We start from the raw sequence: 16,231 nt of genomic DNA on the forward strand, positions 1-16,231 counted from the left end.
GGCAGCTCAGGGTGCTGAGGTTCTTCTGGAGGGCTCCATGGATAAACAGTGATCCCAGCAGCACTCATGGGGTACTCAGGCATCATGCAGCCCTGGCTGAGGAGAACACTCCTGTCCTTCGCCCCTCCTCTGTGGAATGCTGAAATGGTGCCCAAAGCTCAGGCTGGAGAGGGTAAGATGAGCTGTCTGCCCATTGCTCTGCGGATGGGGAAACTGAGGCAGAGTTTTGGAGTCACCCATGTCCAGAGAGGCCCTTGGTGCTGTCACCAGGCTCTGATGTTCCCAAAGCCTCTGGAGGCTCCACAAGGGCTCCCTGGTGGGTCAAACAGAAATTCAGGGTCAGGGCACTTGGTGGCTTAGGCTTGGGAGTGACCCCGAGGAAAGAAACAAAAGCTTTAAAGATCTCAGAATCTCAGGATCTCTTCCTGAAGCTTTCACTTATAGGGAAGAGTTTTCCAACACAACCAGGATGAACTGGACACTGCTCATGCTGCAGAATTTGGGAATGTGCTCTGTGGAATGTGTCCCTCCCACCAGGAATCCTGACTCCTTTTAGAGTCCTCGTGCTGAGCACATCCAAGGGTGGAAATCCTCCATCCTAATGGGTGGAAAGCAAGCAGCAAGTGTGGGACAAGGAGCCCCTTTTTAAGGAGTAAAGGGATAACTGAGGAGGTCTGAGGTGCTGCAGATGGTGAGGATGAGTCAAGGGAAATGGGAACTCTGGAAACAAGGACCTCTCCAGAGGGAAGCTGAGGGGAGCTGGAGGCTGAGCCAGACTTATGCAAAACCCTTCAGTTGCTTTATCTGAGATGGGATCCTCTCTTGCTACAACCCAGAGGAATGTGGGGAAGCTGAAGCTCAGCTGCCTCCAAGGCTGCCAGAGCCAATATTTGGTTTCCAACGTTCCCAGTGTTTTCCCCTTGAGCACTGTCAGGGTCCCAGCAGCTGTGACACCCCTGTGATCCTCCTCCTCCTCCTCCTCCTCCTCCCCTGTGATGGGAACAGAGCTTGTTGCCCTCCAGCACTTGGGCACAGCCTGTGGATGGATCTGTCAGCCAGCCTGTGCCAAGGAGTTCCCTGTTCTCTGCCTTCCCCTGGTGCTGGGCCAATATTTAATAGTTCTGATTGGCAAATGATTTTCTGCTTGGGGATCATTCAAAAAAAAAAAAAAAGGCTTTTAGCATTATTTTTCTTTTTCCCCACTATCACTCCTTTCCCTGAGGAGAAATATGTCCCGTGAAAATATGAACCTTCATTTCTTAGTATGGTTTAGGTTGGAAGAGACCTTTAAAGCTCATCTAGTCCAGCTCCCTGCAGTGAGCAGGGACACCTTTCCAACAGATCAGGCTTGCTCAAAGCCCCACCTGATTTCACCTTGGCTGCTTCCAGGGATGGGGCATCCACCACCTCTCTGGACAGCCTGCTCCAGTCCTTCACCATCCTCGTCATAAAAAATGACTTCCTTATGTCTGGATCCACATCTTTTTAGCTTAAAACCATTGTCCCTGTTTAAGTTCAGCAGGTCCTACTGAGAAGTCTCTCCCCAGCTTTCTTGCAAGCCACTAAAGAGCCTCGTGAGGTGGGAGACACCATCCCTATGTCCTGAACTCTCAGCTTTTGGCTTTCAGGGAGCTGCTGGTCAGGGAACTGCTGATCTGCTGCAGGTCCAGCAGAGCCCAGCTGTGCTGAGGGACTGGGGTATCCTCTGCTGGAATCTGGGGCAGGCTGGGCTGCACTGCTCCTCCTGCACGTGGCTCTCAGGGCCAGCAGGCAATGCCGTTTGTGTTGGTATAAGCCAGCAGCGATGCCTCCGTGTGCTTTTGCAAATCCTGGGAGCTCTGACTCACCAGTCCCTCTGGATTTCACTCCTGCTGTTCAGAAAGCAGCTGTGCCTGCAAGGCTGTCAGAGCCTAAAGAAACTCCTTCTCCCAAGGGCCACCAGCTCCTCAACAACTGAGCAGGCTCGTTCTGTATTAATCTTTTCTGGGATTCTTCTTTTTCATCCAAAGTGATGCAGTGTGAGCTTTGATTCAAAGCCTTCTGGTTTATCTTCGTGGAGATGTTTCTGGGTGGATTCAAAGAGAGCACAGTGTGCTGAGAGCAGCTGGGTGGTGATCTTTGTACTGCAGTCAAAACCCAAATTCCCAGAATTCCCAGAATGACCAGGTTGGAAGAGACCTTCAAGATCATCGAGTCCAACCCAGCCCCAACAGCTCAACCAAACCCTGGCCCCCAGTGCCACATCCAGGCTTTGTTAAACACACCCAGGGATGGGGACTCCACCACCTCCCCGGGCAGCCATTCCAGAACTTTCTCACTCTTCTGTGAAAAACTTTTCCCTGCTATCCAACCTGTATTTCCCCTGGTGCAGCTTGAGGCTGTGTGCTCTGGTTGTGTCAGTGCTGCTGGAGAAAGAGCCCAGGGCCAGCTGAGCACAGGCCCCTTTCAGGAGCTGCAGAGAGTGATGGGGGCAGCCCTGAGTCTCCTTTGCTCCAGGCTGAGCACCCCCAGCTCCCTCAGGGCTTCCTCACAGGGCTTGTGCTTCACCCCACCTCAGTCTAAGGCTGGGCCTCCAAAGCTCCTCACAAATTCCTCACCACCTCCTGGGATGCCAAAGGTGCAGGAGAACTACAGGAACCAGGGAGACTGAGCTAGGATGGGCCCCCAGTGTAAAAGGCTGGGTTGTGCTGCTCCAAATACCAGAAACACCAGGTTGTTCCCAGCTTTATTTCCAGTTTCTTAGTTCTTAGGGTTTATTTCGTTTATTTGGTCAGGTTTTTTCCATTTTAACCCAGAGTCACTGCAGTGTCGACTGTTGTGCAAATCTTAACTGACAGCTGTGGGTTTATATCTCCTGGAGCCAAGGAGGGAATTGAAACCCTTTCTAACACTCCCTGGTGCACCTAGGGACTCTGCCCTACCAGAAAGATGTTGGGAAGCCCTGGCACCTTCCACCCCTCTAAGATGGAGCTAGAGGTACTTTCTGTAGAATTTTAGCTTTGAAAAACAAAGCTCAGAGGAGCCAGCACGGCTCCTCCCCACAGCCCTGCTAAACAAACAGACCATTTCCTCTATTTCACCCCATTTGTAGCAAAATGCCTCTCCCAAGGGCACTCCAGAGGTCTGTGGTGTCAGAAATTCAGGGCTCACAGCCACAAATTTTCCAATGTCTTTCTAATCATGGAATGGAGCAGGATCCTCTCCTCAGGAGCAGACATGGCTGGGAATTCTTTCCTTTGTTGTCTAGGACATTTCTGTTCTTTTCCATGTTGTTTATACATTATCCAGCCCAAAAAGGCACTAAGTCAGTGCTTCACTCCAAGGACTCCGTTTCAAAAAGGAAAGATTTAGGGTTTCAGGAATGGAGATGGCAGGGCCCAGTGTTGCTATATAGATGTGATAGAAAGGGATATTCAGAGAAAAATAAACCATTCTATTCGTCCTGCTGCATCACCACAGTCCATCTTGCCACATATCTGGGACACCCACCTGACCTGACCTGGGGTTAATCATTTCATCATTCAGGGAAAGACTCAGGGAGAATAAGTCACTGTCTGGGCAGAAGAACACAGGAGAGCAGTTTCCACATATCAGACAGCTGAGATATTTATGCAGTTATTCATTTGCCTTCCTCATCCCACAATCTGAGAACCCTCTGCTGGGCTCCAATCCCTTCTGCCTACAATTCTGAAGACATCACTGAATTTAGCATTGCAGGCTCCTGGGGAGATAAGCAGGATTGTCCTCAGGTGTACAGATAAGGAGGGAGAAGCACAGAGCGACTAAAGGAGTTGCCCACAGTCACATAAAACAGCCCTGTCACAGCAGGAAAGCAAATCTTGGGTCACATTTTACTTCTCAGCCAAGTGTTTTTGCATCTGAAGTGGGTTTGGTGCTGGGACAAGTGGTCAGAGAGGTTCTGCACAGGGTATTCAGGGGACGTTCATTTTCTCAGATTTCAGTCTGGGCTTCTTAGGAAACCCTTTCCAGAGAGAGAGAGACCTCTGCTTTAGAGGACACCCCTAAAGGCCCTCTGTAAGTCACTTTTTCACTGATATTCAGTCCTCCCAGAATGGAGAGGGAATTTTGGAGAAGCTGCAGATATCCAACTCTCTGGGCCCTGCAGGGAAACTCAGGGAATCAAAGGAGCTGAATGAAGCCAGAGCTTTGGTGACCAAAATAAAGTGGTTAAAATGCTCTGAAGTCAACATCCCCGTGAGATTTTGGTCCCTGCTAACCTCCTCCTGGCCAGGTGACTTTCCAGAAACTCTCTCCAAGCCCCAACCACCTCCTGCCACCAGAGCCACCCAGAGAGGGACGAGGCGACCCGACAAACACGCGGCACTTTCCTGCTATCTTCGCCCAATCTCTTGCATTTTTATATGGCACCTTAATAACCCCTCATTTCCATCACAAGTGCATGCTTTCCTCCTGCTTATCTCCATCTCCATGCTGCTCCTGCTCCATTCCTGCAGCCGCACCGCCCCCGGCTGCAACCCGGGGATGTTTTTGGGATGCTCGGGGATGCTCGGGGAAGGCAGGACATGTCCCACGGCTTTTGGGAGGTGGCAGGACGTGACTCACGCCATGGCACGGCTCCATCTGCGTCAATATTGAACCCGCTGCCTTAACTTAGGGGGGTAGGAGATGTTAAAGCCAGTGCCCTAATTTCGTGGAGTCATTAAGGGACCGGGCTGCGACTTTCTCAAGAGACAAAACTCCTCACCTCGGTGCCCCGGGGCCAGAGCTGAGCTCCTTTGCCCTGCCTGCCTGCATTCCCCAGGTAGTTACGATCAGATACAAGGCGATTTGCTTCCTGTTGTGTGCTCTTAAGTGGTGGCTGCATTTCAAAAGCAGGGGAGTGATTGAGTCCTATCCAGGCTGTAAAAGGCACCGGGCGCTTTCTGGGAAGAGCAGAGCTCGATGCAATTGGTGCTTCTTAAGGGAAATCCCATCAATACCCTCCTGGCTTTCAATGAGGGCTAAAAGCTGCGCAGAGTTTAGGGGACGGACCTGAGATTTAGGGTTTGGTGTCTACAGCCAAAGAACTGCTGGAGCTGCTTGTTCGGCTGTGGCCAAGCCCTGGCAAATATGGGAATTCTCCAGGCTGTGCTGCCTGATGCTCCCTGGGGTTTGAGCTCTGCACCTGGACAGAACCATTGGACTGTAGGATCCTTAAGGTTGGAACAGACCAGCAAGGTCACTGAGCCCAGACATGATGCCAGCACTGCCACATCCACTGGTAACCCATGTTCCCAAGTGCCATATCCTTTGAATCCCTCCAGGTGACTCCACCACTCCCCTGCGCCTGACAACCCTTTCAGTGAAGAAATTTTCCCTAATATCCAACCAAAATATCCAATTTTCCCTAAAATTTCCCAAATTTTCCTTCTTGACACAACCTGAGGCCGTTCCCTCTCCTCTGTCCCTGTTCCCTGGAGCAGAGCCTGACCCTCCTGGCTGTCCCCTCCTGTCAGGAGCTGTGCAGAGCCACAAGGGCCCCCCTGAGCCTCCTTTGCTCCAGGCTGAGCCCCTTCCCAGCTCCCTCAGCCTCTCCTGGTGCTCCAGCCCCTTCCTTGGACATGCTCCAGCCCCTCCATGTCTTTCTGGTAGCGAGGGGAACGCCCAGGGAAACACCGCTGGGCTGATGGCTCCTGCTGAATCCCAACCATGGACTCCCAAGCCAAGGCCACCCCTCTCACCCCCACACAGGAGAAGTTTTCCTGCACAAACACCACTGCTGTAGACATTTTCTTTCTGGCCCAAGCTTGGCAAGGCACAGGGGTTCTCCCCGAGGTTTGCAGACATCAGTTCAGCACCCACAGCTCCTTCCCAGGCCTGGATCATATCTCTCCTGAGCAGAGGAAAGGGTGATTCCTAAGAGATGAGAGCTGGCCTAACTAAGGAACTTTAGGGAAGCACATCATCCTTGTCCCTGAATTGGAGGTACCTGGATTTGATGGATGGACCACCTTGTGGGTCAGGAATTATCTGTATAGTGGCACTGCAGCGATGCTCCTTGGGGGTTGGGGCTGGCACTGCTTGTTGGTGACAAGGACAGAGGCATCCAGGGCACCCTCAGGAGCTTTGCTGGTGACACCAGGCCGAGGGGAGGGATGGAGATGTGGCTCTGTGCAAACCTCATGAAGCTCAAGCCCAAGTGCAAGGTCCTGTGCTGGAAAGTCCCAGCTCTACAGAGACAGGGAAACTGAGAGGTGTTTTAAAAGAGTTTATTCCGTTATCAGTCTCGATGAAGGGTGAGACATAAGAGATGAAAAACTCAATGCTAATCTATCAGAAGCCAACCTATTTCCTGGTTACCTCATAAATATTACCTTATAAATATGTACCTCATAAATATTTTTCAGCCTATTAGCTTTTGCCACACAATTCTGCTATCACCTATTATTTTAATCACCTATAATCACCTATTATTATACCCCATATGGTCTTGCTACAATGCATCTTTCACAGTTCAAATTCTCTAAAATATCTGGTCTTTTTTCAAGGCCATCTCCTGAAACTGGTTTCTTGCTCAATCTCTCTCTCAGCAATGTCATCTCCATTCCATGACCTTCCTAAGCCAGCACACCTTAACTCAGAGTTTGCACACAGATGTACAAGGCTGTGTGAGCTTTCAGTCAGGTTTTGAGAACCCTTCACAAATCCATTTCTCACAGTCCTGCACAAGGGTCAGGCCAATCCCAATCCCAGACACAGGCTGGGTGGAGAAAGGGGTGAAAGCAGCCCTGAGTAGGAAAACTGGGAATGCTGGACCACTTGACCCTTAAGGACCTTCCAATCCAACCACTCTGTGATTTTATGGAAAGGTTTCAGGATCAGTTGGGCCACACTGAGAGGAGGTGGGAAGTGTGTCAGCCTTTCCCTGGTCAGACACTGCACCTTCCACCTCCCGACCAGATTATAATGGCATCCACCCCACCGCCTCACCTCACTGGCTTTTGTGAGGAGCCTTTCATTCTTCAGAGACTCCAGAGCTGGTCAGAAATGTTCTTGGAGACCTCATATGAACTGCTGCACCCCCAAAATTTGGTTTCTGGATCCCACCTGGACTTAGGCAAGTGCAAGATGCAGAGTCCCCAGTCCTGTGTGAACAGGGACTCTCCTGTCCATGCTCCAAGCAGAGCTTTCACAATCAAGAACTGCATGGTCATCATTTGCAGGATGCTGGCATCCTCCAGGATGGCCAGATGCTGAACAAGGGTTTTTCAAAATCACACTGGGGACCTGAGGGCTCCTGCATTTTCCTTTTTTTTTTTTTTTTTTTTTTTTATTTTGGTTGTAGCCCTTGGTGACTTAATCATCTCCCCAAGTGCCCTGGCAAACATGTTCCAGGACATTGCTCATCCCTTCAGCCTGTAAGTTCATGCACATTATGGGATTTGCATACTGTTGTGTTTGGTAGCCTTCCCAAAGCAAAGCTTGAGTTCTTGCTTAAGCCTAAAATCCAGCCAGGACTGCTCCACAGTTGTGATTGCTCCCCGAAAACATGTTGAGTTTTTTGGCTTGCTGCATTAAACTCTCTTCACATTAGCAAAGCCTGGAAGCATCTGGAAGGCAAAGATTAAGCCAAAATGCCCAGGGAAAGCTCAGATCAGCAAAATATGGTGCAGGGACGGTTTGAGTGGTTTTGGAGAAGTCAGGTGATACAAAGCTCAGTAGAAGCTTTGGTGAAGTTGCATCAACTGAAAATGTGACCTTGTGACTTTATGGATCCATTAATATTTCAATGTCTCAGTGGAATAATCTAAAAAATGTAAGAAAGAACACAATTTCTAGGATAACTGGTCTGTAAGCACAAGGTGAGTGGGGAATAATACAGGAGGTTCAGGGAGGTCAGTTATCAGAATCATTGTGCCTGCTTAGAATTGCCCCAAGGGTTTGAGAACAGCCCTGTTCATGGTAAAAATCCCATTTTTACCCTACTGGTGTTTTCTGAGGTGTGCTGTTGAACTGTGGGGTCATTTCTTGTCAGTGAAGAAACCAAAACCATGGGGAGAAAGGGAAATAAATTTGATATCTTGGGGTGCTCCCCACTTGCAAAGCAGTTCGAAAAGTTTGGTTTTCATTTTGGCACAGTGTGGAAAAAGCTGTGACATCCAGGAAAGCCTTCCCTGCTCCCCTTCCCTGCCCAGCTCTCCCTGGGATGGAAGGCTGTGAGGGAAGTTCTCCACAAAGACTAAAACTCCTCAGTCCTTAGCCATGACATCCCCTGGCTGATCCCACCCTCCAGCCTGAGCCTGTGGGCACAAGGGAAAGCTCATTTCCCTCATTTCCAGTCCCCCTTGGCAGGGACCTTAATTAGGCAAAGGAGGAAAACTTGGGGCAAGTGCAAGGTGCATTTTGAGTGCTGTCACTGAGTGAGAGGCACAGCCTTGGGGAAAAGAGATGGAGGGAGGGGACAAGGTTTGGTTCTCATCCTGAGGATTGAGGATGTGACCATCCTGGCATTTTCCTGCCTTCCAGCCACCAGCACCTCTCCCTGTCAAGGAAGAGGAGCTTTACCTGGTGGTGGGACCATGAGGCTGTTAAGTGTAAACCTGCATTTTTTATTTTTTTTTGGGAACATACCCAAATTCTGAAGCAAAGCCCACAGCTCAGGGTCTGGCCATGTGGTGCATTGGCTGCACAGTACCATACAGAATATTCCCCTGAAATTCAGGTTTGCACAACTGTCTGTGGTGCCATGGCCCTCTCCAAAGGCCTGAGGATGACCCCAGTCAGAACTTTTTGGCTGCCCTCAGTGGCCTTGAATCAAGCCTAGTCCTGTCTGCACAGGAACTCATTTCCTAGCGAAAAACAAAGTCTTTGGAGCAGGTCCAAGCCAGACCACAGGGAAGAGGAGGATTCCCTGGCCTTCTGCCATGGCCTCCAGAGAAGGTGTTCAGAGCACCGACCAAATCCATCCTTCACTGGCCCTTCCTTGTTGTGGTGTTGTGAGGGTCCCCAGGACGAGGTGAGAGATGAGAATTGACTCTAAGTTCTTAGAAGGCTGATTTATTATGTTATGATATGATATGATATGATATTAAAAGAAAATGATATACTAAAACTATACTAAAGAAAGAGGAAGGATACATCAGAAGGCTAGAAAAGAATGAATAATAAAAACCCGTGACAGACCAGAGAGTCCAACACAGCTGGACTGGGACTAGTTACTAAGTAAAAACAACTCACATACTGGGGTGAGCAATTCTCCAAATCACATTCCAGAGGAGCAAAACATAGAGAAGCTGAGGCTTCTCATCTTGCCAGGAGAAGAAATCCCGGTGAAGGGATTTTCCATAAAATATCCCAGTGACACTTCCTCTCTCTCACAGCCACCAGGGAGTCGGCCTTCGTCCACGCCATCGCCTCCGCCGGGGTGGCTTTTGCTGTCACCAGGTCCTGCGCCGAGGGCTCGGCCACCATCTGCGGGTGTGACACGCGCCACAAGGGCTCTCCTGGCGAGGGCTGGAAGTGGGGAGGCTGCAGTGAGGACGTGGAGTTCGGCAGCATGGTGTCCCGGGAGTTCGCGGACGCGCGGGAGAACCGGCCCGACGCCCGCTCGGCCATGAACAGGCACAACAACGAGGCTGGAAGGACGGTAAGGACATTTCATTTCCTCCTTTCCTGTTGGTGTTTTCTTACCTGAGAGGATGAGTGGTGGGAGGGAATTAAGGGGGCTCAAAAGACCTAAATTGGGGTGAAATTTTTGTCACAAAATGGTAGTACCTATCCTGTGATAGCTCTAGATCGACGTGCCTGGTCTGTGAAATGATAGTTCTAGATCGACGTGCCTGGTCTGTGAATTCCACATGAATTCACCCACACAGATGTAAGCACCTGCCTTGGAGTCAGCTGTCCAGATCTCTTTTATAGAGGATGGATCAAGGCAGGTTGAGGATGGGATTTCATCCCATCTTACAAGGATATCTAGCCCCAGAAAATGGGATTTTTTCCCATCTTACAAGGATATCTACCCCCAGAAGATGGGATTTCATCCCAACTTAGGAAGATGTCTACCCCGAGAGATGGGATTTGATCCCATCTTATGAGGATATCTACCCCCAGAAGTTGTGGATGCCCCATTCCTGGAAATGTCCAAGGCCAGGTTGGACAGGGCTAGCAGAAGGTGTCCCTGCCCATTCCAGGGTGGTTGGAACTGAGCAATTTTTAAGGTCCCTTCCAACCCAAATAATTCTGTGATTCCACTATTAGAGTTATTAACCCTTATTCCACTATTAGAGCTATTATTAATGTCCTAATGGTGCCTGTTCCCTTCCATTGACTGTGGGGCACCTGAAGTTCAAGTGCAATTGTCCATTCCCCTTCTCTGCAGCCTTGAGAGAGGAGAAGAGCCAGGAGAGCTTTTCCCACAACCCATCTTCTCAACCCTGTTCTTTTTCCCAGGAAATATTTAAACAAAATTAGAGGCAATAGAACTCTGGTGCCTCCTGATTAAACTTGGATCATGCCCTGAAGCTGTTTTTACTTCAAACAATCTTGGAACAAAATATGTAAAGGGAAAGAAGGCACAAAATCTGCCACATACACAATGAATCTTTTCCCTAGGTGGAATAATCCCAAAAGGGGGATATTCCTTTTTTTTTTTTTTTTTAATCTCAAGGATAGCCCATAAATCCAGAAGAATGCAATTTGTGGGAAATCATTTGTAGAACTGAACGACAAAGCCCTTTCTAACAGAGATTATGCCACAGCTTCTCTGCGATAAGAGGGAACAGGTTAATGTGGTCTTGTCCCCAGAGCAGAAGGTCTTGCACATATCCAGGAGGACATTTGTGCACTGAGCTGTACCAAAGCCTCCACAGCTGCTGTGCTGGGACACGTCCTCAGGCAGGCTGGGGTTTCCTGAGAGCTCCTGAAGTGGATACTGTGAATTCCCAGTGGTGTTATCCCACCTCACACCACAGCAGAGCTGTTGGAATACAACTTCTGAAAGGGAAATACCACCAGAAACGAAAATTGTCTGCAATGGAGATGACCACAAGCAATAATGTGGTTTCCTCCAGCTCTGGCCTAAATTATCCCAGGAACCCCCAGGGATGGGGCAGCGCTGGTGGCAGTTACTGGGATACATAGTGGGAAAAAGAGGGGTTTCCTTTAAAGTGAGAATTTGTTTTAAAGTGAGAATCCTTGTAAAGAAAACAAACAAACGTGGTGGTGTTTGCGGGTCTCCAGGATGAGGGGAGAGATGAGAATCTTGACTCCATGTTTCAGAAGGCTGATTTATTATTTTATGATACATATTATATTAAAAGAAAATGAGATATTAAAACTACACTAAAGAAAGAGAAAGGAGACATCAGAAGGCTAGAAAGGAATGAATAATAAAATCTTGTGACTGACCAGAGTCCCGACACAGCTGGACTGGGTTTGGTCATCAAGTAGGAACAATTCATATGAGACCAATCACAGATGCCCCTGTTGCATTCCACAGCAGCAGATAATCATTGTTTACATTTCATTTCTGAGGCCTCTCAGCTTCTCAGGACGAAAAATCCTGGCAAAAAGATTTTTCATAAAATATGCCTGTGACACAAACCTCCCTGTGATCACAGGCCTGCAGAGGCCTTTTTACTCTAAGTCTTGTTCCTTGACTCTGAGTTCTTCTAGGACGTTTTACAGGTGTCAGACCATGACCAGAAATCCCACAGATGTCACACCATGACCTGAAATCCCACAATTTTAGAAAGCACTGGTGTTTTCCCTCCTCACCATGCCAGCACCCAAGGGACAGCTCTTCCAGGCCTCCATACCTGAGTGTTCCCAGCTAAACCTAAGCCATGGGCAATGTTTCATATCAGTTCCCACAGGAACTCCAACCCTACTGCTCCACCAGGAGTTTTGATTAAGCTCAGTGTGATTATACAAACCAAACCTTCTGCGGTTCTCTCTCCTCGTTAATTGCAGCCAGCTTTGTGGCAGGTGATACTCCATAAATAACACAGGAAAACACCTGGTGAGCACCAAGGTGCTGATTCATGGCAAATCTCTTGGACTCAGGCTGGCACTCGCCTGTTCACGTACCCAGAAATTTGCTGATCTCTCTGGAAATGCAGATTATCAAGCTGTTGCGTAAGGTTGTCTCCCACCCAGAGTACTGGAGGGCAAGACCTCTGTTTATTTAACTCATTGTATAAGAGGTAAAAACAAGTAGCAAGCTTCTGGGATCAATAATCACCCTCCCATTTATCCCAGGAGAGTGTTTTGTGTTGAAGCCTGAGCCTTTAAAATCAAAAGTAGGGCTCTTATTTTTTTTTTTTCCTTTGAAGTGATTTTAGAAAAATCATAACTCTGGCTTTAAAATAAAAACAAATCCCTTTTCAGTTTCTGAAAGTAGTCATAGCAAGACTTGAACCTTGTTTGCTTAACATATGTAAAGGATGGAGTTCTGTTCTAGATAGTTAGGACACTTCATCTTCCTTTTGTTTCCAACAGAAAAGCTGCCTTTTCCATTTATGAAGGCATTGTTTGAGTAGCTTTGTGTGTTCTTTTCTTCTCTGCCCAGATGTGTTTGAATTCTTTTCCTGTGTGACAGCACTATAATATTCCCACCTGAACATTGATAGACAGAAGTTAATAAATCTCCTTGGTGAAAAGTTTTTGGTAAATGCTTAAATTTGAGCTGGGAGTCAGAACCAGTCGCTGAAAACCATAAAGTACAGAAGTTCTATGGCTTAGACCCAGCAGTGAGGGGGAGATAAGGGGATTTTTGTTCACAAGAGTATAAATATATCTATGAAAACATCCATAATTCCTTGGAAAATCATGGCCAAGTGGCAGAATGTCATGAAGAGTTTTAATTACAGGTTAACGTCTTCCTTCTCCTTTGCCTTTCTTCTCTTTTTCAGTCCATCATTGAGCTCATGCACCTCAAGTGCAAGTGCCACGGGCTCTCGGGCAGCTGTGAAGTGAAGACCTGCTGGTGGTCCCAGCCAGACTTCAGGGTCATCGGCGACTACCTCAAGGACAAGTACGACAGCGCGTCCGAAATGGTGGTGGAGAAACACCGGGAATCCCGCGGCTGGGTGGAGACCCTGCGGCCCAAATACAACTTCTTCAAGGCCCCCACTGAGAAGGACCTGGTCTACTACGAGAACTCACCAAACTTTTGCGAGCCCAACCCCGAGACAGGCTCCTTTGGGACCCGCGACAGGATCTGCAACGTCACCTCCCACGGGATTGACGGTTGTGACCTTTTGTGCTGCGGCCGCGGGCACAACACGAGGACTGAGAAAAGGAAAGAGAAGTGTCACTGTATCTTCCACTGGTGCTGCTACGTCCGCTGCCAGGAGTGCATACGAGTCTACGACGTCCACACGTGCAAATAAATCAGGCGTAAAACCCCCCCTTGGCCGGGCTCCGTGTGGAGAAATGGATTTTCGAGCCTACTTCCTCTGAGGTTGCAGACGTGAGAGAAGTCTACTTTTTTTGATATTAAAAAGAATAAAAACTGGACAAAAAAATTTTAAAAATAAAAAGGCTAAAACTGGTTGGATAGAATAGGTCTAATGACTTCTGGGCCATCCTGAGGTACATCTGGCAGTCACACAAGTTCTGCCCCGACGCCGATGCCTCTGGAAGGAGAGCAGCTCTTTCCACCGGCCCACAACACTGGGCTGGAAAGAAGAGCATTAGCAAAAGCATGGATTTGCTCTGCTCCCACCCACCTGAAGTGACTCGTGTGATTAAGTGTCCTTTGAAAGACTTGCATCTTCCTAAGCATCTCCTTTTCCCTCAGCCAGGCAGAGGCTGTGCTGAACAGCAGCACTGAGCTTTCTGAGAGATCTCTCTGCAAACCCAAATGGCCAGATTGTGTAATATGAGCAACAGCAGCAAAAGAAATAAAAGCAGATAAATTAAGGATTTTTTAAATAGAGAACATGACTACTTCTTTGCTTTTGCCTTGGAACCAGAGAAGTCTACAAATATTTAACAGAGCTGGAGAGTGGGCAAGCTCTTGATGTGAACTTTTTAGCGTAGTAGCTTCTGCCAGATTGGACATAGGATCCTGTGACATCTGTAGAAAGGGAAGAGGGAGAAGAGGAGGGAGAGGAAGAGAGAAAACTGCTGATGATTTCCTGTAAACTCCCTGTTGGCACACAGGTGATGTGCACAGTACGGAAAAGTTCAGTGTCTTGTGTGTGAAGTGAAGAGGACTGTGTGCATTGAGAAGGACACAGTCCCACACCTGGGAATGCTGCTCCAGCTCTCCAGCCTGGCACGTGGCTCAGCCAGTGAGTCTTCCTTGGAAACACGTGGTGCAGTGAGTCTCTGGGGCTGGACACTCACTCCTGAGCACAGGACTTCCATCTCCTCAGCACCCCAGGGAAAGGATGGCAAGGGAAAGTGTTCACCCTTCCCTCCTGGTCAAGGAGGTCTGCCACCAGCAGTGGAAAGTGCACTTAGTTCTTCCACTCTCTGCACCTGATGCAGGCTTCCCAGGCACTTGGCAGCAGCCTGAGCCCACAGGTCTGTTGGGAACATGGATCTGAAGGATTCATTGTCACCCATTAATTGACATGAGGGTGAAGCGGCCCACCGCCACCACCACTCCCCACAAGCTGGAGCAGTCTCAGACTCAAGCCAAACCTTGTTCCACAGCTAATTCCTACAGCCATTCCCACCTGTAAAAGTGGCACAGATTAAAATGGACAAAACCCAGAGTGTGAGCCAGCCCAGAGTTTGGGTAAGCTTGGACACAGAGCCAAATCCCAGCTTTGCAGTGCTGGCCCATCTCTGCTGCTCACCCCTGACTGCCCATCTTTGCATGTTGCTCTGCTTCCAACTCCAGATCAGGATCACAGTTTATAGAACCAGGTCTCACCCCCTCCATCAGGAGTTCCTGCAGGGTATCAGGCATGAGCTCAGCCCACCACCTTGGTATTTACAGCACTGGAGCCCTGCTTGGGCTATTCCTGGTCAATACTGGGGTAAATGAGGGGTGAACCAAGCATGGTCACGGCCTGTTTTAGCCCCAGATGCACTTGCCCTGTGTCCTCTTTGCCTCACCCCTGCTTTTGGGTTCCTAGCCTGGAAAAAGGACAATGGATGGATGTTTATTCTGCCTCTTCAGCACAGAAAGGGAAACAGGGCATGAGTTAATTCCCTTTTCATGGCAATGTAATTATGGCCGTTATCTGGTTCTAGCTGTTTCACTCCTGGAAATCTTTGTAGAGAAATCAGAGTGCTCCTCTCTGTGTGTCAGCCTTTTCCCAGGAACCAACGGAGGGAGTATGCAGAAGAGGAAGGGAACAAACAGAGCTTAATCCCATCAGAGAGAAAACAGGAGGAAATGATGCCTCCAAGGGCTGGCTCTGACTCACAGCGTCTCCTGGGACTACTCCTAGCCTGGTGCAGTTTATGCATCACCCATTTGTCTCAGGGCTGTGCCCACAGGCACAAGCAAGATTTGCTTATTGATGGAGGCACTTCTATCAGTGCTTTGCCAAAAAAAAAAAATGCTGCAGTGAAATGAGAGCAGAAAAGAGAAGGAGACAGGAGATCAAGAGAAGCAAAGAAAAACATGGGGAGGAAATCAATCTGTGACACCTGTCCATGTAAACAGTGCACCCCATCAATGGCCACACACCACGTGGAGAAGGCAATAGGTCACTGAAAACTTAAATGAAGATCAATTAATGGATGCATGGCTGATTTTCATATTGCAGTCTTGGAGAAAAGGAAAACTTAATCATGGGAAATAGAGAAGGAAGCCACTGCAGGGGGAGATTGCACCTATAACCAACATTCAAAAACAATCTGTCAGGAAAGCAAATGCTCCAGAAAGCCACATAAGAGGTGGAAGACATTGATAAATTGGAGAGGATGGGATAAGGGAAGATACATCTGATTTACTTAATGTGATGCAGTGCAAGCAGCCGTAGTGAGAGATGTCAGACATGTCCTACCAGGAACTTCTGCCAATAAATGGTGACACAACAGTGAAAATTCAAATCATTGCAGGCCACAGTCCCTTCAATCCATTGACTTCAGCGGGGTCACACCCACAACTGGTTCTACCCTAAGATTTTTAAGCCAAGTGGTTTCAAACTCCTTCTTTTATACCACACCAGTGAAGAAATTGGTTGGAGGATTTGGCTTCCATGAGTGGGAGCTAGAATCTGGCCCCAGCCCATCCACAGCATGTTCACATCCACCATTTCTGCTTTTGCACCAGAGCAAACCCAGCATCACCAGCAGGTGA

General features: G+C 48.6%; 1 protein-coding gene across 1 annotated transcript in view; it reads left to right on the forward strand.

The window, feature by feature from the left end:
• WNT3A (Wnt family member 3A) overlaps nt 1-13,355 on the forward strand; it is a 102,616-nt gene extending 89,261 nt beyond the window's left edge. Inside the window, exons 3-4 of the mRNA XM_054515640.1 lie at nt 9,342-9,607; nt 12,876-13,355. Of these exons, the coding sequence (XP_054371615.1) occupies nt 9,342-9,607; nt 12,876-13,355 (746 nt within the window). The remainder of the gene's footprint in view (nt 1-9,341; nt 9,608-12,875) is intronic.
• Nucleotides 13,356-16,231: the final 2,876 nt, after the last annotated feature.

The sequence above is a fragment of the Molothrus ater genome, chromosome 1 (assembly GCF_012460135.2).
Source record: "Molothrus ater isolate BHLD 08-10-18 breed brown headed cowbird chromosome 1, BPBGC_Mater_1.1, whole genome shotgun sequence".
In the NCBI taxonomy this organism is placed as follows: domain Eukaryota; kingdom Metazoa; phylum Chordata; class Aves; order Passeriformes; family Icteridae; genus Molothrus; species Molothrus ater.